General features: G+C 39.1%; 1 protein-coding gene across 2 annotated transcripts in view; it reads right to left on the bottom strand.

Annotated features, from left to right (window-relative positions):
• CLSTN2 (calsyntenin 2) overlaps window positions 1–26,522 on the bottom strand; it is a 348,080-nt gene that overhangs the window by 50,772 nt on the left and 270,786 nt on the right. For both annotated transcript variants that reach the window (XM_050978010.1, XM_050978011.1), the window contains exons 6-8: window positions 15,868–16,053; window positions 10,938–11,186; window positions 10,315–10,436 (exon numbers count right to left, since the gene is read on the bottom strand). In XM_050978010.1, coding sequence (XP_050833967.1) covers window positions 10,315–10,436; window positions 10,938–11,186; window positions 15,868–16,053 — 557 coding nt within the window. The remainder of the gene's footprint in view (window positions 1–10,314; window positions 10,437–10,937; window positions 11,187–15,867; window positions 16,054–26,522) is intronic.

The raw sequence follows: 26,522 nt of genomic DNA, 5'->3' as shown, positions 1-26,522 counted from the left end.
CATCTGGGAAACACTGGAGTTCCCAGGCTGGGTTGCACACCAAAGAAAGCTCACCTGGATCCTGCCTGGGGCTGCAGACCTGTCCTTTGCTGGCTCTTTGAAGGCCCCCATCACTTAGCAAATCCCTCTTCAAAAGCTCTGATCTCTGAAGGAAGTGCTGAGACTGCTTGCAAGGGTTGCTTTAAACATGCTCAAGGACAAAGGCAGATGCAGCTGACACGGGTTAAACACCTCTTACAATTTCCACATTTTGGGGGAAGTGATTTACTTGAAAAATTATTTGCTCTGTCAAAAATGCACAGTGCAAATTGGGGATGAAAGAATCCCTGCTTTCACACAAGTCTCACAGTGAATTAAGAGGATCTTTCCAGGGAACCATGGAGGGAATCTCATGCAGCCTAGAGCCCACTGCTCTGGCATGTGCAGATATTGCAGCAGTCTGAGCTGGGGGCAGCTTCAGCAGCACAAGAGCGCAGCAGAAATAGGTGCTCCTTCCCCATACTGATTAGTCTGGGATTTACTTCTGTTCCAGCAGACAATTAGGACATAATGCAGGGAAAAGCAAATGCTATTTTGTTTTAATGCAGCTAAAAGGTGGCAATGAGTCATACTTGGCTCCCTTAGTTATTTCTGTCAAGTGAAGAATGGTTGTGTGTCCATGCTGCTGTATTTATACATAGATATAAGTCAGGAAATTATACAACCTAAATATTATGCATAGTCTCTTTACTGAAATGGGGACTGCTGGGACTTTATTTACAGAGCTGGCATTTTGCAGACAGACTGAATATGTGTTATATACCATAGGACGGTAATTAGTTATCAGCTATATGTGTGACTTTACCAGAGAATGCTGTTATTTTGTCAATATGCAGCTTGCTTCTAGTATTAATCATGATCATATTCTTAGTGCTTTTATGGGAGGAAACAAGTCAGCATTGAGGGTCTGCGTCCCAGAGTAATTCTGGGTTGATGTTATTGAAAAAAATAGACTGTGGCAAGACATTTTCAAGATCAGTGTTGCGCAAGCCCATAAAGTTTCATGGATCTCATTAAAGTAATTGTTTAAAGGTTCAAACATTTATTAACAATTGAGCTGTCTGAAAAAATCTTCCCAGTGAAACACTGTTTTGCTGATTGGTAAATGGGTGCTGAAATTACTATTGTTAGAAATTGGACAACAGGTTCTTCAGGTTAAAAAAAAAAAAAAGAAAAAGATGCCTTTTTAGTTTTGCCAAATAGGCCAGGTCTTTGCTTTCAAAATTGTAAATAACTTTTTAAAAAATCTGAATATTAAGGACAAAAATTCCAACATGCTCCCCTAAAGTATGTAATAACAGACCCATACCAAGACATATGGAAGACTTACATGACATAAAAGAAATGTAACTGCAGAAATAAAGACAATAAGTGGATTCTTTGCCGGCTGAGAGCTATGTATTTCTGAAATCCAAACAATTAGTCCATTTGGGCTAGAAAGTGACATTCAAGGAAAGCAACAGCAGCTCTGCCCTTGTGGGGAGGAATCCAAGTGTGACATTTAGTAATGTCTCTTATTACCTAAACGCAACTGGACATTTCATGTCACCTCTGCACACAGAGGACTATCTATGGCCTCCTATTGCACACACTCTAGAGCCATATTAATACTATCATTTATGTTTGAATTGTAATCCATTTACCTGTTATCCCAGTTCTCCTTCTATTACTTTAGCTGAGCACTGGGTGATAAGTTACTGCAAGAGTTTTCATTAAATTAGCCACATTTGGTTAAATATTCATCCTATGGAAAATGAAGGCTGAATTTGAAATCAGGTCTCTGTGCTGGCCATGGAATTACAGCAAACTCTCATTTGGGAGAGCATCCAAATCCAGGGATGGTGGTAGAGGTGTCTCAGGGAGAGAGGGCATGAGGCCACTTAGGAAAGAATAAAAAATACCAAGCAGGCCATGCATGCACTTACAACAGTAAATTCCTCTGAACATGTTTGAGTCCACAGGTTAATTGGAGTGAACAAACTGGAAGGGAAATGATTGAATCAGTAATGAAAGGAACACAGTAAGTTGGGAAAAGAACTTAGTGAGATCCTGGACTGTGTAACTGCTTGAAAAAATGCAGTAAAATTCTGGAGTGTCTGGAATACCATTGTCCATTTGGAAGAACACTAAAACAGGGGTAGGAAGATCTGTACAATATCAGTCTGCAGGTTTTTTTGTCCGTTTTCAAGCAGTTGTGAGTAAATTCAAAATAGGAACTTCACTGGCTGCTGTGAGGATATTTTAAAATTGGAGGGTTTGTTATAATACTCTGCCAGAACTTTGTGCAACTTCTATGGCAGTGATGCTTCTTTTTGCGAAATTTTCTTGCTTATGAAGGTTTGTTATGACTTTAATATGCAATTACTTTAAAAACCCTACAAAACATCACAGCTATCAATAATACCAAAGAATGCCAGGAACTTACCTGAAATTATGATTCAATAAACTTGCAATTTCTAACATTAAAGTTGCACTTAGAATTTCATTTGAAAACAACTTCTGCTAATGGAAGATTCAAGTAAGGATCCTGCTTTCGCCTGCCTGAGAAGTTTCTGAAGGGTTCAGTGCCTGCTTATAAAGAATATGTAACTCTGAAGTAGAAAAAGCTTACAAGACATGAAATTATTTAAAAGGATTTCCATTTCCTAGCCAACACTAGTACTGCTACAAAACTATAAGTGGATCCACAATTGTTTGTAACCTAGTCAGGTCATAATTGCTAATGAGAGAATGGTTAATGCTAAATTTTGAAGTTAGCCTGGCTCTGCCATGCTCTGGCAAAGCTCACGGATCCAGGCACAGCTTGAAGAGTACATTTTTAATTGATGGCATTGAACTGAAAACCTGCACAGTTACCCTGACCTTATTTAACAGCTGCTGATTCTCCTTTATCCTTACACAGTGAATATCCATTGGAAAGGAAACAGAGGTTCGGAATCTTGGCCAGTGCAGATTCACACCAGTGACTTCACAATGGCCCATCAGCTCTGCAGATGCCTAGTGCAGCCCTTGAGGATTTTTTTTACTTCCTGCAGCATGTAAACACCGTAATAGCAGCAAAGTTCAATATGGCCAATAGATATAAATTCTTCTGAAATTCTGGTGAATGCAAAAAAGTGTTTTTTAAATCTATGTCTTAAGACTGTCAATATCTTTAGAAAAGTAGAGCTCTTCATGAAAAGTAAAATTGATCTTTCTTCAAATTCATGTAAATCACGTGTTTGGTTTACCCACCACAGTCATTCCTAATACATCCCAGGAGCTCTGTAAATAAGAATATTGATTTTGATGACCTAGTGAGGTGGTGCAGTGAGAACTGACAAATCCATAGTACAGCTAAATGACTCCTGCAGTCTTGGGTGAGGAGTTGTTTATATGGCTACTTTCATGTGACAAATGCCTGATATAAGTTTTATTAAACCACTAGCAGCCATAATGACATATTTTTAGAGTATTAGACATTACTTAGAGCTGGGAGGAATTTTAAGAGGATATATAAAGTGCATCTTTCTCTGTGCCAAGGTTGCACAATGTACACATGCTACAATTTCAGTAATAGATGTAAGAAAGTTAAAATTTACTGGGTAAAGTGTAGAAAGGGAGGATTAGGAGATCAAGTTCTTATTTGGTGCAAGTAAATAACTTCATTAGAAAATGCAGCTTTCAAATAAGAACATTTCTATTTAAGGTACATTCACCTGTGGCAGTGACACAGGACACTTCACTGCAGTGACAGGAAGAGTTTGCAAACTGATTTGCATGCAAGCTGTGAGCAGCTTTTGTAGCCTTGAAACTCATAATGTGTAATACTGATTTGCACAATGGGTTTCAAAAATACGGATGGCTTAATTACAACTTTAAATAATGAAATTGCTTAATCATGCTGAGAGATAAAGCACCTGAAAAGCCTGATTATGTACAGTAGCTGCAGTATGTCTTTGTGCTGTCATGCTGTAACTTCCAGGTGTCTTAGTAAATTAGATCAGTAGTTCATTCATGATGAAATAATCCTCTTATAAGCCACCCTTCTTGTTCTAAATTGCATCAAGCAAATATGTCAGTTCAGTAACACTTGCTGACTGCAGTTAGGCAGCACCCTGTGCTTTGTTTTTAAATGTAGAACTAGAAACCTGCTCAGTTTTGCGTTTTTACATAATTTTTCACCATGTGCTTGAAAATATGCTTTTCTAGGCTTTGACATTGTCAAGAGACTAGCCAGATGTTAAAGTAAATCCATGGAAAAGCACCACCATACTTTATTTCTGAACTGCAGACATCCAGAAACCCTGGCTCTAAGGTTGGAATAAACAGTTCATGAACATGTATAAATGAATTTATATTTATTAATAACACAACCTCTTTGTCTCCTAACCTGCCTTTGCAAGGATAAAGATATCAGTCCTATCTTTGTGAAATGCTTCAGACACCACCTGAAAGCAAACTTGCTTTTCCTTTAAGCTAAATTTCCTGAGGGGCCTCAGGAAATGGCCCAAATAATGGATCTTGAACACTTCCAAACCATGTGCCATACAATGCATGTACATCTGCATGTGTCATACAAATCCTGGTGCACAAGTGATAAATCACATAGAGTGTAAAAGAGAAATATTAGAAATAGCTGACAAATAAGAGAGTAAATGTGACTTTTCACCTTCAAATAATAGTTTGATAGGTAATTTCCATTCTAGGCTTCAAATTTCTCGAGTTCCCAGAGTAGTGTAAAACCAGGGCACTAATAGACACTTTAATCCAGCTTGTTTAGGTTTATTAATAACTCCATATCAAGATTTTCACTAAGAAATGAAATTAGTTGGAGGGTCTTCCCACTAAGGATGCTTTAACAATGTCGTACTTTTTATTATTTCATGATGCTACAGACAATTTTAACTTCCTTTTTTTCTATGCAACAGTTTTAACTTCCTTTGGGAATGACCATAACTACATATGGGAAAAACAGTTGTCTATGTAAGACCCAAAGGACAGCACATAATAGGGATCATTTTCAGAAGGGTCAACCCAGCTCATTTAAAGTAGCTGAACATGAACAGATGTGTAAGTCCCACACCAGTGTAATAAAGCTGTAATAAAACAGATCAGAAAATTGCAAAACGTAGAACAGAAATATGCAGAAAAATGTTCAAATAACTTCAAGCAAAAGCAAGTAGAGAAATTATAAAATATTGAGCTTGGTTGTTCCTTAAGGTCATAGAAGTTTTACAGAAGCACAGAGCAGTCACTGCATTTCACATCGGGCTGTACTGCAGAAATCAGAAATGCACAAAGGCACACCAATGTGTAGGGAATACTTCAGAGTGGCTCAAGGGGACTCCTGTATGTCATAAAGCAAGTTCTGGACAGCCACTGTGAGTGGTTTGTCAAGATTTTGTTCTTATCAGTGATAGATCAGTTGCATTAAAAAACTTATATTAAACAAGCTTTTTTCAGCTGGGATCTCAAAGAATATTTTCAGCATTTATCATCACTGGTGACTCATCCTTGTGCTACCAAAAACTGATTTGAAGCAAGACACTGAATAAATATTTGTCAAAATAGCATTCAGAGATGGAAAGTAGCACTAAAGTGTGTCAGAATAGACAGGACTGTAATGGAAGGCACTTAAAGTGCCAGGAATGCCACAAAGACTTTTTAAGTCCTGGAATTATTTAATCTTTGTTGCAGAATTAGTCATTCATTTATCATTTCTCTCTAACTGGCTCTGTAGACAAACACCTCACTGATTTGTTTCTGCAGTTTTATTAAAGCTGTATGCATAAAGCAGTGCAGGCCTGCATACCAATTTCTAAAGTAAGTGTTTAAGAGCATAAGAAATTATTCTGAGCTTCAAATAATAAACAACTAAACTCTATCATAAAGAAAAAAAGGTGACTTCCAATAGAGCATCAAGTTGGAAAGGATGGGACTGCCAAGACTGATGGCTTTTACCTAGAGGTTAGATTTCATGCACAGATATGATAGAAACTGGCAGCATCTCCTGTCTTTCTGTGTAGCCCTACCCCTCCTGGACTGAGATTATTGTGTACTTTCCATAAATATTCAGTTGTTTTCTCTCTCTCTAACCTCTCAAGAGGGAGGCCACATACAGCTTTCATTATATGAAGGGTGCTCTTAAAACTGAATGCAAACGAAAACCAATTCTAAATAATGTTTAACTGACCAGCATAAAAGAACAACTTCCAGGCATAAATCCTGTTTTTTGATGGAAATATCCAATTTAACTATATTAAAAAGAAAAAAAAAAAAGAGTCCAAATACCAAATCAATTTTACTTTACCCTCTTATTGTGTAACATAAATTCCTTTGAAAGTCAGTTCCTGCTTTACCATGTCCTTGAGCAGATGCTGATTTTAAAAAAGGAGCTGGGAGTGAAGCACTTGACTGCCATGGCTGCTTCCTCCAGGGGCAGCCCCTGGTGTGTGTGTGGCCTTGGAAGGGGTGAAGTGCAAACCAAGGCCTTGCCTTAATCCTTCAGCAGCTCTGTGCCAGCACTGACAAAATGCACCACACTCAGACTTATCCAAACTGTCTCCTGGAGTTCCTGTTAGAAAAGGAATCGTTTTGGGGGTTTTTCACAATGAAAAGCACTGCAGGTTAATGCTGGATTATTCAAACAATTTATCTCTTCATACGGAAACAGTACCTTTCTGCATGTTTATCTGGTTTTTTCTGACTTAGAATGACTCCACATCATGCACTAGATTCCCTGTTTTTAATGGGATCAACATAAATTTTGCCTGTAGAGTGAAGACTGCTGAATGATAACATCCTGAAAATAATGTTGCAGTGTGAATAAAGTATATGAAAAAATTGTTCATCTCTGGCTCAGATACCTTCACCCACTAAAAAAAGTGTTGTTATCCTATTGATTTAGGAGAAGAAAAACTACCTTTTGGCTATCCTCATATTTGTATTAAAAGTACAGGTGTATTTCACCTGTTCAGAACAGTGTGAAATATACCATTCTATTTAGTGTTATGTATTCTACTGTCACCAAAGGCTTGAGTGCCTTGGTTAATCATTCAAACTGCAATTCTGGTTTGGTTCACTGCTTTCTAGGAAAGTCAAAGAAACTGTTTTAATATTTGATATGTTATTCTTAGATGTCCCAAATGCATATTTGGCTACCTAAATAATTCACTTAAAATAACCCATATGTTCATTTGAGATAATTAGATAATAATTTAGATGCCTTTTACTGACTTTGGTAACAAAACTTTATGTTTTGTTAAGAGTCATTTGTGTAATAAGTTCTTGGGTATAAAAAGTATCCAATACTTAAAGTATGAGAAAAGAAATACATAAATGTTGACAAACACATCATGATATTCAATTTAAACTCTTGAACATGAAACTCAGAAAAAAGGTCATGATCCTGAAACAAAAGAAACACCCGGGCTTACAAGGAAATGGAAATAAAATTAAAGAACCTCCTCTACCTGGGCATCTATTGCAGTTTTTATTACCAGTGTCACAGACCTGACACTGATTTTCTTTAACATTGCTCTTTCCATATGTTTACTTCCAGATTACTGCTAATGGATTCTCTCACAACTAAGACACTTAATTTGCAAAAGGATGAAAGTGGGGAAAATCCCAAACTATCCACACTTCTTTTTTCCCATGTTTCTTACAAAAAACAGAGACACCTTCAGTAAAAATTCTGATATGTCTGATTATCAGCACCTTTTGCAGAGGTCCTGTGTCAGCAGGTCACTGGTACAGGCACGTCTGCCCAGGGCTGTGGTACTCTCAGATCATGGATCACTGCAGTGAGTGAAAAATTCACCTAGCAAAGGCCATTAATGGAACAAATAGGGACAAATAAACTGATAGCCCTACTGGAAATAAATCCTTAGGTTTATGAACTGACTTAAAGACACAATCTTCCCAGAGCTAGGCTGGCAGACACTGTCATTTGGAGCTTCCAGACACTTCTTGTGCAAAGCTGTCATGGTGTCGAGAGACCCCAGATGCACTGCTCAGGTGCAGCTGTGTAAAATGTTCCATGGATCCCTGTATCCAGACAAGGACGGAGCCTGCAGCTAAGGTGTATACCAAACTCACCTACTACAGAAATGAGATCTAGACAATTGAATTAAACCTAGTCAGTGCCCTGAAAGAAAGAGGAGTCTCATGGAGTAGATAGAGCCCAGAGCAGCTGGTATCATAAATTTTACTGTTCTGCAGTGAGAGTGATAAATGATTTCACCAGTTCAAGCTTCACCCTCTTCCAAGGTCACTGGATACCTCTCAGCAAAAACAATCTCTGGATTGTTGCACTCATAAAGTGAGCAGAGCAATAAAGTGCTCTGCCACATTTTCCTCTGCTCTGGCTGTGGTTGGGGCCAAGCCCTGGATGGTCTTGCGGAGTAATTTCTGCCCTGTCCTGTCTGCAAAGCTCTGTCCCACAGGGCAGGTGAGGGAACAGGGAGAGCAGCTGGGCACAGCTCCATTCCCAGGCTTTTCTTAACAGAACATGATGACAGCAGGGAATCGGAGGGTTTTCCACTACAGAATGAACTGTTCTGAATGTGAGATTTTCAGAGGTATGTCCGTGTCTAAATACGCATATAATCAAGTTACTCTACTTCTGGAAGTCTTATTTTCATATTGAGTAGGACCCTAGCTTGTTTAATGATGTGGTTTTAAAATATCCTGTGCTTTCTAAGATATACCACTCTGGGTATACAGTTAGAAGAAGGCATCATTTTACTACATTACAGTGACAATTTCTCACTGCCTTGTTTTCAAAACCATGCAAGTTCTTTCCTGGCCCATTATTCACATATGTTTTATTTTCAGTTTCTTTTAATTTACTTTACCATATAGGCCAGATGGAGCATGAAGAAGAGATAAAGCAGCAATTTTTATGACGTCCCTTCATGACAAAACTTACAACAGTATCACCTTGACAATATAAATCTATCTTCATGGAAGTCTGGGCGCACAACCCATAACAAACTTTATTTATACTTTATTCTTACTTTCTTTTTCATCTATAAACAACAGCTGAAAATATACTGTGGAAATCAATTGACAGCAGCTGAATGAAAAGAAATTAATCAAGTGACCTAAAAAATATTTTCTGTCTCTAGTTTACATAATGTATGGGTTTTTAGTTAGGAAGGTTCATGGCCAAGTTACAAGAATCACGCACAAATTTCATTTATTGAGAGGACACTGGTTTCTCTCATTTAAGGATATAGAAGTTGACTCCACTAAATTTTCAAAATCAAAATACTTCCCAAAACCTTTGCATTATCATTAATTAGATGCTTAGTACGGAGTTTAGAAATACAAGTCCATCTTCAGCACTCACAACAGCCTTATCTGAGATGCTCTCAGTTACTCCTGACTCGCAATCTTCAATATGATTTAATTTCAATTTATTTTGAGACACTAAGATTTCATATTGAGTACAGCACCAACTGATTCCAGACTGGTTAGTGTAAATGCAAAGTGAGTGCCATGACCACCACAGGCCTTCTTACCACACTCACCTGATAAACACAATGGAGATCTCATTTTTATATACATTTAGAAGGTGAATTAGAAAAGCAAACATTCCTATAGCTACATTTTCCATAGCATACTTTGGGCTCAAAGATAAGAAGAAACTTGCTTTGAAAAAAATAGTACTTTGCTGAAGTCTGTCTTCTTTCATCCAAATGATGCTTATCCTACCTAGAATGAACAAGTCTATGAAAGGAAACTCTTATCTCTTTAATAATAATTTTCTTGCAATATACGCCTAATAATAAGGCAAAATTACATACAGCACAGCAGATAAAAGAAAAGGTCTGCAGATTGGATTTTGCATTTACAATGTAACAGAAGTGCCTTTCTGTGTATCAGCATACTCTTTACCAAAAAGTTTTCCATCACTCCCATTGTGCTGATAAAGCAGAATTTTTAAAAATGATACATGGAAAACAATTAGGGAGCTATATGTCATGTCTCTCTCCATTGCCAAAGGATATAAACCTCTATTTACCATTTAAAGTGGCTCAATTAAAATAAACCAAAAAAACTAGTGCATAAAATGACTTGACAAAGTTAACTTATTTGTCTCTTTTTATGTGGATCCTAAATAGGGTTGCAACAGCTGCAAGTTGCAGTGTAATTGCAAGAAATTTCGGACAGACTCCAGACAGACTCTGGACAGCTGCTCTGGTATCTGGGTGGTTCCCTGTGCTGCCTAAAGGCCTGAGGAGGAGGAAGGGTCCTGGATGGCCTTGGGAAGGACGAGAGGGGTACCTGGTCAAGCTTCCAGTGGAACTCGGCGGGGCGGAAGGTGTCGGCCTGGTCGAAGTCCTTGCGCAGCAGGAACACAAGGCGGCAGTTGTGCACGTAGAGCGCGTAGTGGTGCCGGTTCATCTCTGCGGGGACACACCTGGCTCAGCCACGCACAGCCCTTGGTGTCTGGGAGCCTCACACACTGACAGCACCCAGCCACATCAGAGAAACCCCAAAGAACTGAGCTTTCTCATGGATTAGTATGACTCTTCTTGAATTATGCTGTATCATCTTTGTTCATGGAATCATCCTGTCCTAGCTAATAAATGAAATCCAAATGCATATTTTATCTAACTTGTTTCAGTGAAGAATTAGAATTGTTTCAATCTAAATAATGAAAAAAAATATATAATTTAGTTATGCTATCAGCCAATTCTGGTGAAATCTCTAGCTGTGTTATCCCAGCTGTGTTTAAAATTTAGGAAGTCATCAGGCCCCTCAGTAAGCTCTTAAATCAGCAATGTTTGGAGTGGCACCATCTGAGGTAAGTTTTTTCTGAGACCAAATTAAATGAGGAGACATGGCAACACTCTGCTGCTGTTGATATCCCCTTTGCATAACATTTTTTCCATACACAGACTCACCTGTCTTGTCAGAGTTGCAGAGAATAGTCTCCTTCTCAGCTCTTAATCCAGGACTAGGTCCATGTTTCATCCACAGAGTTATGGTGAATTGATCAGTTAAATTCTTTGGGACTATTCCATCTGGGATTTTGGCTCCTTGCTTTCCATCAAATTTAAAAATCATGTCATTGCTATCCATGAGGAGCCCAGCTGTCCAGTTGGTGGTTGTACTGGGAGATGGTAACAGGTCAATGGCACCTGAGGAAGCTCCTGCAAATCACATAATGAATAACATAATGAGAGACCAGTGAAAAAGCTGTGAAGATTAATATAGGCTAGGGCTCTGATTCACACTCTATATACTATTTTACTACCCAAATGGTCCTACCAGCCTCAATGCCAAATGACTGAAACTTTATAAAATACCCACCATCATGAACCAGCCAGAGTTTTCTAGATTAAATGTACTGCAGAGAAAACTATAGAAAATAATGTAAAGTTATCTTTCTCAGGAATGTTCATCATTTTCTGAAATTCATTAATGGCATTTCTTCAGCTATTTCAAGATCTGCTAAGTCAAAACAAATTTTCTGCATTTATCTTCCCTCCCTGACAGCATGAGGGTTTGTGGGGATGATGTGCTGTAACGTACAGCACAGTGGGGATGAATGCAGGACAGGCCCCACAGTGTCTAGCAGCCAGCCATAGATATCCCCAATAATTCTGGGAGGAATGTCCATTCACAGGGGGAATTCATCCCGACCAAATAATATCACTCCAGTGTTGCTTTCTGCTACATATGTGATGGTTGAAGCTCTGTGTGTTCTTTAATGATAGACCCAGATGGAAAACACCATGGTACCAAGATCTGATAAAATAGCACAGTTCTTCACAGCTCTGTGTTTGCTTACAGCTTAATAACTGCCAGGCTATGAAAACCATGCAAGGAGCTACCCAGAGCATTTACCTACTGGTGAAAGACAGCCTGTAGCAGGAAATACGATTCCAAGAGTAAAAAGCACAAACAATCTTTGTATTCCTGTTGCTGCTTTTTTACTGTCAAGTAAAAATATGGCGAGCAAACTGTGATGGCATAAAAAAATCCCTTGCTAAGGTGTTCTGCCCTCCTTCACCATCCAAGAAGAGATAAAAGATCCCAAATCTCTGCAGGTGTGCCAAAAATTTTAAGCAAAAATGTGTAGAACTGTTTCATACAGGCTTTTAAAAAAATGTATTATAGCAATGATTTGGAAATATTTACCTTATTCTGTAACTGAATGTCTTGGGCTCTTCTCCAAAATTTACTACTGTAAAAAGAGGCTATTTTGAAGTGATATTTTGAATACCAAACCTAACACCTACGTGTTCATAGTCTGAGCATGGAGACCAAGTGTATTTATTTTACAAACTGTAATTCTGGGTAATACAGGACACTGCATATGTGTAACCAGCACCAAGCTCAACTGGTTCTACTTTATCTGCCCATATTTGTATGGAGATTTATGGCTAAGTTTGGAATCTCATCCTGTTATGTGTTTTAATCCTGCCCTGAGAAAAATCATTGGATTATGTACTTGGGAGATTTGGCTGGAATAAATCTTAGGAATAATGCTTTTCCTATCCTAATAAATCCAGCCAGAGTCCCAGGCTGCTCAGCCATGTACAGAGACAGGCCTGGAGCAATGCAAACAGGATCACTTTGGAGGTGTTCCCAGAACAGCCTTATCATGGGATCAATGCTCTTCCAAAATGTACTGCCTGATGCCCTTTTCTCCCAAAATGCTTCCAGAACAATGCAGGAACTGCTGCATGAAGCTCAGGTTTGGGTTAAGACCCCTAAGGCACCTCTTGCTTATAAAAGTGCTTATTTTCACAAGTGATTTATGCAGTTGGCCCCACCTCCTCTCCCAATCCTGCACATTTGGGCTCCAAACTTTGTGCCAGGATTAGCACACAATGATGCTGCTCACTGAGCTGGACCAGATTGCTGGCTTAGCTGGAAACAAATAATCGAAATAACACCCAGCTCAAACTGTCCTTTATGATCAGAACAACTTTCTTTGGGACTCTTGCAATGCTGCACCACCCAGGATAATGGAGAGAGGGCAGGATCATGGCTGGAGCAGGGCCTTGAGGCTGACAGTGTTTCCCTGTCTCAGTTTCCCATCTGCCACATGTGAGAATTAGCAATCCCATTATTTTCTATTTTATCTAGATTTAGAGGGAAAGGAGACAGCACCAGAGCCATCTTTCCACTATATTTTAAGCTCCTTAACCTATGTTTACTTTAGTGTGATTTTTTCTGATATGTTTTTGCAGTCTAAATGGTGTCTTTTAGACAGTCTGTACTTTTTACTACTGTCAGGTAACAAGGTGAAAAAATGCTTACTAAAATGCTTTGAGGCACAACACTAATAGTTCCTTGACTTTAAAATGACTCAAGTGTAACTTAATCATTTAAGCTGCCCACCTTGACCGTCCAAGGCAAGCAAATCTCTTGGTTAATGAAAAGCAGACTTGTACCTTCCGTCATATAAATAATGAATTTTAATTCACCCTCCTTAACATCTGCCTTCTCCAGATTTCCAACAGATAAATGAAGAAATAGGCAAAGGATTTATAAACTGGATCTTTACTTTTACAGAGAGAGCCTTACATTTTACATGGTGCAGAGCTGTCTGAGAGCTCAGTTCTGCACAGTCTGCAATCACATCATGCTTCACTGTATAAAAAAATTCAGGGTTTTCATCCTTTTAGAAGGATTTTATCATCCAACCATTAGTTACAATAAGGTAACTTCTGGGAGAAAACTGATTTCCAGAAATAATTTAAGTGGCCTTCATAAGACTTCTCTCTACATTAAGGATGGTAATAAATACTAAATAGCAAAGTGCAGGCCAAGCTAAATGCAGTTCTCATGTAAAGCACATTGTCACTTACAGCCTTTTCATCAAAGTCCTGTTACAAGTTTCTACCATGTCTCTATGAAGATACGGAAAGCCTGGACCAAAAGAAAATTCTTTCAGCGGTGAGAATTTTCCCCCTATTTACACACACTCTTACACTCTTACTTGTTTTCTCAAGTGTTTTCCATTCTCTTTCTTCACAGATGTGCTGAGCCAGAGCTGAAGTTCAGCAGGGATGTCTGTCCACTGCTCAGAGCTGCCTGCAGCCACCACAATGGCCCTGGAGACCTGAGAGATGCCTGTAATTCTCTTTTCTATGCCAGTGACAGCAGGTGAGGCAGTCAAGCCACACTCTGCAAACTAAGCCCCTTAGAGTTTGTGCAACCTTCCTCAACTGAGGACTTTTACACCAGCTGAAGGTACCTCCTTTTAGCCTACATTTGAAATGACAATATTGTTGGATATATTTCAAGGTAATAATTTCATGGTTTAGGTCTTGTTCATAGTGGTCTGCACTGAGTGACTGTAACATTTTCAGTTCAGGTCTGTAACAGCACAAAGCAAAATTCTTTTGGCTGCCAATACAGCTTCTTAGAGGAGGCAAAAGTATTTGACTTTAACTATTATATAAATATTATTTATAATTTATAATAATTTTACATAATAGTTATATATATATATATTTAGATACTATATAAATATTTAGCATATTTATTTTTATTAAAATTTTAGTATTTATGAAATCAAGCGTTGGTCCGCCTCTCAGATTTAAAATCATTACCATGATTAAGATGCATATTGGGGCATATGGATTTTCATCTGCTCTTCTAGAGCTCAGGCAGTTGTATAAAGACATAGAATCAAAGTCATGATTGTTTCTGTGATCTTAACGAAGCAATTTTGAAGTTGAAAACATTCAGATTTTATGACAATGCTACTACTCCCACTCACTTTTACCTCCCTTTCTTCATCTCCACTGAAAACTGATAATTACAACTGCCAACCATTTTTCCCTGGAAATTGCTTCTCCATTTTAATAATTTGGTAACACTGGCTGAAATTTTTCATTTACAAAAATTATTTCCTAAAGGTTAGTGAATTGATCTTAACATCTCTGCAGCACTGCTGGGTGGTTATAAGGCAAAGACAGGCCCTACCCCAGAGCACCCGGAACCAAAATCTACGCATTTAAATGGAAAAAATTGCACAAATAACTACTGTAGCTCAGACAGAAACCAGGCAAAGACACAGAGAAGATGAGAATTAATGTCTACACCATCAGGGCTTCAAAGGAGGACTCTAAAGACAGGATATCAGAGCAGGAGAGACATCTGATCTCAAAAGATGAAGGGATTACTGCATGACCACTTCTTTGCCAGATACAGAATCTTAAAGTCTGAAAAAAATACAGCAGTATCTTCAAGATTTAATCTGCCTTTCAAAACTGACTTCTGCATTTTACACAAAGTTATCAAAAAACACAAAATGGGAGGAAAAAATGAGGAAATATTTCCCCCCCGGGTCAGCTCTTATCTGCAGTTCATGTTTCTTAAATATTTTTGCTCAGAATATAATTTTACTTTTTGTTTGTTTGTCCTCTGGCACAGCACTGAGCATCACAACAGAAAGCTGAGTCAGGAGGACTGAAACACAACAGGGAGATTCAATTCCCTTCAAATCCTATGGTTTCCTGTGATGGCAAATCTACACTGGAAATCTTACTACAGTGTCACACCACTATTTGTAGCAGAGGGAAGAAAGAAGGGAAAAGAGATGGAATGAGGAAGAAGGAAAAATTGAGAGGGGAATTGGAGCAGGAAAGAAAAAAACTTAAAAGAAGGTAGGGAGAAAGTATGAAGTAGAGTGGAAACAAATGGAAAAGAAGGGTGGAGCAGCTGTCAAATATCATCACTCTCCATTTGCATTGCTACAATCCAAAGTGAGCCAGCTGAGCTAAATCCAAGTTTTGCATGCTTACAGGTCACAAGGAGCTGGTGCCTTGTTTGCAAAAACATTATTATGTCAACTGAAGTCCATATTCATACCACATAACTTCTGCAGAGATTTTTCAGAGTAGGTTTCACGATCACAGCCCTTCCCGATGTAATTGGTCTGCAGTTCAATGGTGGTGTGGATTGAGGACACTGGTCCATCACATGTTTCCAGGTGGATGCTGGGAAACAAGGGAATGCTGCCAGAGCCAGGCCTGTATTCAATCCGTTCATTCCAGTCTAGAAAAACAAACAAATCAAAACCAAGGTCCAGTGGTGAGTAAAAAAAAGTGAAGTGAGTTATATAATTTTAAATTACATGTTGTTCTCAAAGAACACTGTCTAAGGCAAAAATAAGAGTCTGAAGTTGGTATCAATAAGCCACTGTCCTAAAAAAATTGGATTTTGGCCCTGTTTTTCTAAGAGTGTCAGGCTCACTTAACTAACACTACTGCTGGTTGAGTCACACAAGCAGTGGCTACGTACATCTCCTGACAAGGAGTGCTAATTGGTGTCAGTCTGGAGCTGCAGTGCCCAGGTTCTGTGACAGACTACAAGCTGACTCTGCAGGGAGAAGGTTGTCTGCTACAGCCAATTTGGTCAGGCTGTGATAAGAACAAATACCTCCAAAGACCAGGCTACACACGTCAGTTTAATATAACACCTCTGTAGTGCCACTTCTTGTCTTTGAACATCTTCCTAATTTTGTGAAGCACCGATGACAGGACGTTCCAGCTGAAATGATGACTCCTGCTTTCAGCCAGATCTGACTAATCTGTGTTTATGCAGATACCTCACAGCCCACAACATTTAAACAATCCCCTGCCTCAGGCAGCCACCTGTTTGTGCCACACATACTCCCCATGCTGCTCAACTGAAGCATTTTAATGTTTGAAATCCAATTAATTACGTGTTTGCAACACGCTTCAGAGAAAACCCAAAAAAGCAGCAGTAATTACAAACATGTATTTTAGCTGTCTTTACAGTTCATATTTTCATCAAGTCACAGAATGGCTGGAGGTGGAAGGGATCCTCAAAGCTCACTTACTCCATCCCACTGCTGTGGGCAGGAACACCTGTCACTAAACCAGGTTCCTCAAAGTCCCATCCAGCCTGATCTCAGGCTGAGGGATAGGGCATCCACAGCTTCTCTGGGCAATGTGTGCCATGCCTCAGCATCCTTACAGGAAAAAAAAATATATATCCAATCTAAATCCAACTTAAAGCTGTTGCCTCTTCTCCTGTCACTGCAGGCCTCAGTGAAATCTTTCTATCCATCTTTCTACTAAGTCCCCTTCAAGCACTGAAAGGCCTCAGCAAGATCTCCATGGAGCCTTCTCCACAATGAACAGCCCCAACTCTCAGTCCAACCTTCTGGCCATGTTCATGGCCCTTCCCCTCATTGTTTTAAAAAGTTCAAATCTTTCTAGGTAAAATGAGACTACAGAGATGGAAGAGTTCTTGGTCTTGACAGTCAACAAAATCCCTGAAAGCAAATGCACAGAGATTTGTTCTAGATATCAGTGGAAGGGAAAACTAATACTAAATACAAATATGAATGTATGCATTTAGTAGGTGAAGGAGTTTTGTGTTTTTCAACAGATTTCATTTCAGAAAGCTCAGGTCTTAAACTGCATTAAATTAAACATTTACAAGAAATTCTAAACATCCATGCAAACACTTTGAAGTGTGAGGAAGTCCTTAGTCCAGAGTCCAGGCAATGATGCTACAACCACTGGTCTGCATTTCAGAATTCTCTGATCTGCTTTCTGACATGACCCAACTGGTTTTTACTAAAATCTTTAGGACTAGTACATCATGACTAAGACAACCATGACTGCCTGTGCACATATAACTGAGTTACAATTTCAGTTGTAATTTTCATGCAATTCACTCCCTTTGTTCCACATTAAGTTAGACTTGATCTAGAATATTGCATAATTTCTCAGCATTTGTCAGTTTAAACAGTACCATTAGAATTTCAAGTACCATATATGGGACATCATTACAATAATAGGTTTCTGTTCCCTCTCCATTGCAGAAATTTGAGGTTAACACTTTGCCAATAGAACAAGAGCAGCAAATTCTTTGAGGTACTTCAGATAAAAGTAAAGTAATTTGCTGATTTTATGCAAACTAAAAATATATTAATTTTTGATCTTTATAATCTCTTATTCAGCAGTTCCAGCACTGTATTCCTCTACCCCAAAAGGAAAATAAAGTATTACATATGTCTGGAACCTTTCTGACTATTTCAGCAGCTTTCAGCCACATTTTCATTTCTCAGCTATACCAAATGGACCAGTATTTATGCAAAATATTCATTAGTGGATGTGAGATGTGACTGAATTATATACTGCAAGGTGCCTGAAGCTGTGCCTCCAGCTATACAAGGAGTGTCCTATAAAACTCACATCATATAAAATGCCACTGCTTAAGAGGAAGAATGATGAGAGGCCTCTGTTTTTGCCACAAGAACTGGAAGAGGTATTTTGTTTCATGCTTGTTTTCAGCTTGGCAGAAGTGGGAATTCGTACCCAGAGATCATAAACCCGGCACCTCCCTAAATCACTCACTTTTATCTCAGTTCAAAATTATAAAGCATCAACTAGTCTCGAACCACTGTCTTTGGACCTTGGTCTACTGCATCACCACAGACCAATCCTCATCCTAAACTGCACCAGCACTTCCTTCACTAACTTAGTGCAGATTTAGGAATTCCACCAAGAAGTCCCTCTCCATGCCAAAGGCATTCCCAGGCAGGCGTGAGGCAATAAGGTTACAGGTTACAATCCTGTGATGGCAGAACCATCCCTAAAGGCAGCAACAGCTCTGATAAAAAACAACTGGCTTATTTTCACAGAACCTACCCCCAAGCACGTAGCTCCAAGAGCTGTGAAGCTGAGGCCAGCACCCTCTGCATCTCAGCACTAGTGCAGGCTGCAATGCTGGGAGGTGCACAGAACTGAACAAGCAACAATAAGTGGTAGTAACAGTACAAAGAAATTATTGTGACAGTAACCCAGGTCCTTAATTTAACTTTGAATGGTGTGAATATCATTATTTTGCTTTATCTCAGAATAAAATCCCACACTGGACTTATTCAAAAGATCATCACCTTCCCTTTAGGAATGTGGTGGCACTTTTTCATTTCCTCTGGAATGACTCATAAGAAAAGTCTTACGTAACCTGAGTCTGCAAATATCTCTGAATTCAGGTATTTTCTAGACATGTTCAGATACATAACCCCACCTGAACTGGCAGGCTGCATTTAGATTAACTAAAGCCAACCAACACAGTTCCCACTTGTGTAACACCACGTTACACAGAAAACTTAGGAAAGTAAATGCTGTCAGGGTAGAAGACTGATCCCAGGGGGAAAGTCTGAATAAAACCCGCACTGTTTAGTCCTGCAGCCCCTGTTTTGATTTTACAATTCAGCAGGCTTTTGCTTGCTTGCCACTTGTAGCATAAAGCTGCTCCAGACAATACAAGACAGCCCCAGCAGGGTTATCTCTACAATTAGAGTGCAAATATCACAGTGTCAAGCTTGTGGTTCAGATTTCATCAATTATAAAGCAACTATGTAAACATGCATCTTGATCGCTGAGAAACTCAAACGATCCCAAGATCAAAATGGATCAAACTTCAGTGACAGTTTGAGCCTTTAAAAGTAAATCCCAATGCACTAAACAAATTTTCCTTTTAACAATAGATGGATAATGTAAAGACATTCCTTGATCTCTAAACTTAAGGTTTTCTGTCCTTTGTGATCCATGTTTTATATTTTAATTAATTTCTAATTCTAGATGACACTGAGGGATTTAATCTGATTTTTTTCCTTGAAGGAGATCATGCAGAGGAGGTATGACATGGTTCACACACATCTCCTACATGTGTGTGGCCATAAACTTTGATTCCATTTCACGGTGTTAAAAATGATGGCGATGTAATTAAAGATAATTGTAACACAATGAAATATGAAACTTCTCTCCTGGTGCACTGAAGATATGCATCTTGGCAGCTAAATATAAGATAAAATTTATGTGGTGCCGTTAGTGAGTCTCTGCAGCATCCCTACAAAACTGCTGGAACAGAAGGTTCCCAGAGCAGTGTAATTGGTATCTCTTCTGTTTCCTCTGCAGCATTCTCACATCTGTGCTGTTTATGTAGGTTAGAGACTTGGCTAAAGGTTACTCTGGTACCTTTTTTATGTGAAATAAGATGAGTGACTTGTTAAAGAAATGATAATCAGGTCTGACTCAGTTAAAGGGTTTTCACAGCAAAGAGAAAACTCAAACTAATGTCCAAAGCTCTGCTGATTTGCTAAGAGATTTAAGTGCACATATCAAAACATAAACAAACATTCATATACACCTTTTCCTTGTGCAGCATTTTGATAGTTTTAAAAAGACAAACAAAAAATAGACAGAAATTTGTGCTTAATACAGGACAGTGGAAAGGCTGCTGCTGCAGGAGCTGGTGAACCCAATGGAGTAACTGTGGTGCCTGACCTACTGACACTGAATATTCCATCAAGTGATAAAGTTCACAGACCTAATGGTGCTTAATTATGTGAAATAAACATATAAGAATCTAAAATCATGAAACAGCATGGCTTAAGCTATTATTTTTCATGAGATTTCATTTGAATAAGGTATTTCTCAGAGTGTCAGAGTCCCAAGGCCACTAATAAGCCCTAATGAACCTCCACAAGCTTCACCTGGGGCCTCCATTTGCCCTTCATGTACCTGGAGCTCCGTTTAAGCTCAGCCCCATCCGACTGGGCTGCAGGTGCTGGTGCTGGTCTGTCCCAGCCACAGCATCTCTGGATCTAGGAGCCAGCCCAGGGCTTGCTGCTCTGCCTTGACAGATCCTCAGTACTGTGGACCGGTCCAGTGGCCTGATCCTGACCCTCATCCATGGCTCCCTCATCCATGGATCCCAATCCTTAGCCATGGATCCCTGTCACAGTTTGCAATTAGTTTGTAGCTGCCAAATAAATATAGTCAAATCAGACCTTCAACCTCGGCCTGCCTAGAGGTAAAACAAATCTTCAGATGAGGCAGGGATAGGCTGAGTTCAAATCTACACAGGGGCTTCACCTATTACGTTCCATCCTAAGCTGCAGACATCTCCCTGGTCAGGAGCTGGGCTGTGAGGGGATCAGCCCATCCAGCAGCTGAGACCGGGGTGTTTTACCCCCAGTATGAACGCAGTGTGGACAATAAAGCTCGCGGCTGTCGCGTAAAACTCTGAGGTGTGTGTGTAATCCCTGTCTCCGACCACGTGGCTCCTCACATGATAGATCTCCCCTCCTGGGACCTGCCTCCTCCCCAGGAGGGGGATCTGGCATCTTGGCTGAGCCAGACCCCCTTCTCTGGGTCTGCCCTGCTCCCCTCAGCAGGGTCAGGGCTTGGCCCTGGGTGACAAATACATCACCCCACCCTGCTGGCTCTATTATTACAATTGGCTCTCTGCTTGCTTTCCTTAGGGAAATAACCCTCTTCTTGCCAGGTTTGAGTTGGTCACAGGCTTCTAATGTCTCTGCTGGAGAGTCTACAAAGTGCTTCTCAGATTCTCAAAGACAGACTCTGAAATACTGAAACACTGCATGGAGTAGTTACCCAAATCAATGAATTGAGTATCATAACTCTTGTGGAAAAGAAAAAACAAACATAGGGAAAAGCTTCAAACCTACTGGATATCCAGCAGTGCTTTAACTTTTGGGCAGAGGAAATGTTAATGGAACGATGCTGTCAGCTGCATCTCAGAGATAAGAAATTTCTCAATGAAATGATAATTGCCCCAGTAAAGCTCAGGAGGATCTTGCAGTGAAAATTCAAACAAGAAAATACTAGTTTTGTAGTTGCGAATACAGAAAAGTGAACAAAGGAGTTATATGGAAATTAAAATCTAGTTAAATAGGTCTAAAATGAATGAAGGTTTTGTATTACTTAAGATGGAAAAGACTGGCTTCAGTATTTCAGTCCTCACAGATAAGCAGAACAGCCTGCATAGAGGGCAATAATGGGTTACTCTGCAAATGTGAAGCTCATGGTACCCAGGGAACTAACTGGTAATGATCTCTGTGAGTCTGCCTTGGGAGTGTTATTTGATATTTCCATTTGCAGTCCCAGCACAAGACCAGGACCTTGTTAGTTACTGCTGCCAGTGAAGGGAAAGGAAGGCAGTGCCACACTAGAAGTCAGTCTAGAAAGAAGATATCTTAAACACAGAATAAGATGTCCTTGAGAACTAGTGTTACAGAAATAGTGCTTAGTAATGATATAAAGTGTTCAGGAAGTTCAGCAAACTTCTGAGAAATCACTGAAAAACAACAAATGGAAAAAGAGCTGATTTCATTAAGACAAGAAAGCATTTCCACAGGCCACTGGCCTGATACGGCCAGGCAAAAGCAAGGCAGTCTTGGAATATCTAAAGCACTGTTCTCAGTAAGAGGCCATGGTAAAAAGAAACATGGGAGGACCTGGAGTGCTCAGGGAAGATGTACTTAACTATAATGCAGATGCAGAACTTACTAAAGAGAGCATATGTGAAAAATTAGACTGGAACAGGTATGACTGCTTTCTCTGAGTATGTCTGGTAGTCAAAGCAAAGTAAAAACGACATAGATAAAAGTAAAAAAAGAAAAAATATGAACTTATGTAAATTTTAAGCTCAAAACTTGGTAGTACTCAGGAGTTTAGTCAATTTTCAAGTGTCTGGAGTGGTTATTTAGAATGGGTATTTTACTAAAATGGTGCCATTCAAGTTAACAGCTGAAGTATTTCATCCTGATTACCCTGGTTGAAGGATGTGTGACTAATGCATGCACAGCAGTGCCAAGCCTAGACTGGCAAAAAGACTCCCTGCTTCACAATAAATTTCATTTATAAAAATATGGGTGAATATCTCACAGCTAAGACAACACAAGGATGTTTTGAGCTGCTAGGTGTGTGCACAAGAGTAATGCAAATTGATTTATGTTTAGTGCAGAAATTATTTGGCCCTTTTAAATTGTTCTGGAAGACTAAGAATATTACCCTCATCAGCAAGGTTTCTGCACTTGATCAGCCTCCTCCAAATCATCAATTGCCTTAGTAATCATATTCCTCCTTGTTAAAAGCATTGGCAGAATGAAAGCCAATATGATTTTGGTTTTCCTCAGTAACTGGATCTTACTAGAAAGCCCCCATGAAAACCATTCTGAAGTCACTCAGCAGCTACTGCAAACAACATCTCTGAGGAATGTTGACTCAGAAGTGATGTCAGATCACTCTGCTACTGAAATGGAAGGTCCTGCCTTTCTTTGTACAAAAGAAGGATTTTATTTCAGCAGGAAGAGCAAGCTGATCTGACTGCACATGACCTCTGAATGCCTATTCAGCCTTAAAGAGGTGCTAGGATTGTGCCTTTAAGAAGGGTCCAGGTTGCCTTAGTGGGCCCAACATGATTTAGGAAGGAAATGATATGCATTATCTCTGATACACTAACAACCTTTTAAGAATATTTTTATAATCTACTGAGTGAATAAACAAAAAGAGGCGTTTATTTCAAAACTATTTTTAAGCCAACACTATGTAAAAGTAATTGAATTTTCAGGACTATCTTTTAAGATGAATTTTTAAAGAACTTCAGCCTTATTTTCTTTCTTGGGTAGCTGGGTGTGGAAGCATATGGGTTCACAGATCTTGGAAGATAAATGCAATAAATCTTTTCAGACTGGTAAAACACTTAAGGCTGGATGCTGTGAAATCCTGTTTTCTATTTGGAGTCCTAACTGTCTGTTCAACTGCAGGTTAGTCACCATTGCTTATGGAAGGCCATATGAAATTTGGGATGGAAAAAGTCTCCTTTCATGAGGGGAAACAAAGTGACTTTTGAGTTTTGGGCTGTTGTCTTTGCTCTACATTCATCTCCCCAGGAAGGACAGCAAGTCTTCCCTGTTGTGAGCTCTCTGATATATTCCCAGGGTATTCAGTTGGTTGCTTCAGAGAAGTTTTTTTTTCTTCTAATAACTATTTTCTGTCTGAAATCAATTGCATTTTAGGGAGCAACCTCACTTGAGGTTTAATTGTCAATAACTGAGCAGACCTCTGACAGTCTCAAAACATATTTTTCAAGTTTTCGGGTCCATAATTCGGCCGTTTTTTTTTGAGGCTAGACTCTTTTTCTCCCCACACAGTACACCGGTCACCAGAGAGCCTGGGACAGGAACAATTATTTTCAATACTTTGCTACCTTGCATCTTTCAGCACATTGGGTTATATTTAATTTCCATTTGTAATCCCACTATGGGACGACAGTAACAGTTTTGTGAAAACTGTTCCTGAAAGTAAAAGAAATGTGACAAAGTTTACAATACCATAAATGAGCTAAAGGAAACCTGGTCTAGATTACAGGACTTTGTCTAACTTCACCTCATGTTATTTAATGAAAATACTTCATGGATATTTAGTACTGGGGTGCCACAAGTCTGTCCACCCTGCTTTGAATAAGAAAGATGTAACTTTACAGAAATCAGTACTTGTGACATAAAAACAACTGCAGTGAAAGGAACCCCACTGAAAGTGAATGCCTGTGAAGAAGTGTAGTGGGAGCTTTGTGCCCACAGAACTGAGACCAGGCAGAGCCCTGGAGGGAGGGACAAACCTGGGGAAGGTGTTGAAGATAACAGGTTTTTGCTTGGGATGGAAACCCATAATTGTGTTTAAAAATGTTTTAAACCAAAAATCCAAGTATCTTTGACTGTAGATTGAGCCATTATGATGTCAGGAATACTGTCATCATCCACCTTTTCTTGGTAATGCAGTCCTTTACCTACCTGGCAGGACATGATCACTCCACTGTTTGGAAATCATGGGCATGAAAACGCACCTGACATGAAGAGATTTTGTAGCACAGCTCTAGAAGTCACTTGACAAAACTCACTAATGAGAATTTCCAATTAAAATAAGTGATTAGGAAGCAATTCAGCCCATTGATTTACATTTTTAGCTGCCTCAGTACATGAATAACACTCCAGAGTGGTCTGCTCAGAAAGCAGATGCCAGCTATGGTCAAGTTTATTTCTAGAGAAGCCTCTAAATAGAGGGAGGCTTTTTTGTTGAAAATGTCAGCGTGGGGATTTGGCTACTGGTGTATTAATGCCCATCATCAGAGAGCAGGGAAGCAGCTCCAGATTTAATGAATACTTCAATGCTGTTAGCCCAAGGAAATATTGATTAAAGGAAAGCACCTTGGCTTGTGGAGCCTTATTTGCTCTGCCACACATCAGTCACATGCTGTTGGCCTCAAGAAACAGGAATAATTTTGAATTGCTTTACATCAGCCTGCTCTTCCCTCTCACAGCCCTGCACAGTGGAGGTTATCTGAAGGGCATCTACACTGAAATTGGCTGCAATAAAATTTTTAATACTGAAGTTGCATTAGACTACTGCAATCTCTATTCATGATAGTTACATAAACAAGTGCACAATATTTCAAATTACAAAAGCCATTAACTTTCAAGAACTAAGTGCCAATGCCATAAATTGAAAATCCAAGTATTTATTTGATCAGGATGACACTGAAGAACAAGAAAAAAACCCATGTATTTTAGCAACATCTCTATTATAACCAAAGACTCAGAATATTCCTCTTTTCTGTCAAAAACCTTCCATTATTTTACTTCCTGAAGTCATCCAATCTTTACAAATACAGAATTATTTCAAAGAAGATGGAGCCAACCTGCTGGCTGCCCCTTTGTGGGGAGGTCACAGAGCACCAGACACAGGGAAGAAAGAACACCATAAATATCTTCCATTTCTAGTCTCCAGATTTCCTTTTTAACTACTACAAGTACTCTTGGAAAGTTTTGCTTATTTGATCTTATTTTTTTCCCTAGAAACGGGTGATTTTTACTGGCTCAAACTGGCAAGCAGCATCACCTACATGAACTTCTCCACCTGTAAAAATAAAAAGGTATAAAAAAATCTCTTAAGAGAAATATATAAATTTCTGGAATATTTATGTTGTAGCTCATTTTCAAATTACAATTAATGAATTAATAATAATAAAGTAATGAAGCCGTATCTACCCAACTGTTTACTTAAAGACATTCTAGCCCGAGTAGGAGACATCCCCTTGCATTTTGGGCTACTTGACCTGGGGGTGTGCCAGGGGGTGAAGAGTCATGTGTTTGACAGATGGAAAGGTACAAATAAAACAAACAAAGAATCAAAAACCCCACCCAAACCCCAACCAAACCTGTTTGAGGTTGTTCCTTTTTCTTTTATTGGCTGCCTAATCTAAACCCACCTGATGGAGCCAGTAACAAGTGTAACAACCACATGAACTATGAATAATACTGGGCAATAGAAATGCACCACTACCACCTTTGCAAAACTTATTCAATCAATAAAATACCTGATTAAAAAAATATAGAAATGAAAAAATATTCATCCATTACACCCATTTTAATACAAATCTCAGGCTAATTTGGGGATAATTAATCTGAGATAACTCCATAAAATGGAAACAGAATATTTCTCCAGTGTAAAGAAACCATAATAGTTTTCTAGAATAAATGATTTGAACAGTAATATCAGTTAGAAAATGTGGAAATAGTTCATAGGTATTGGGGTTTTTTCCAACAAAACTGTTCTTCAAATACTTGGGTACTAGTACATCCCTGAAATGTGGCTCTGCTCCAAGTGAGGGCTGTG

The sequence above is a fragment of the Serinus canaria genome, chromosome 9, assembly GCF_022539315.1.
Source record: "Serinus canaria isolate serCan28SL12 chromosome 9, serCan2020, whole genome shotgun sequence".
NCBI classification, from domain to species: Eukaryota; Metazoa; Chordata; class Aves; order Passeriformes; family Fringillidae; genus Serinus; species Serinus canaria.
This window is presented reverse-complemented; position numbering and strand designations above follow the sequence as displayed.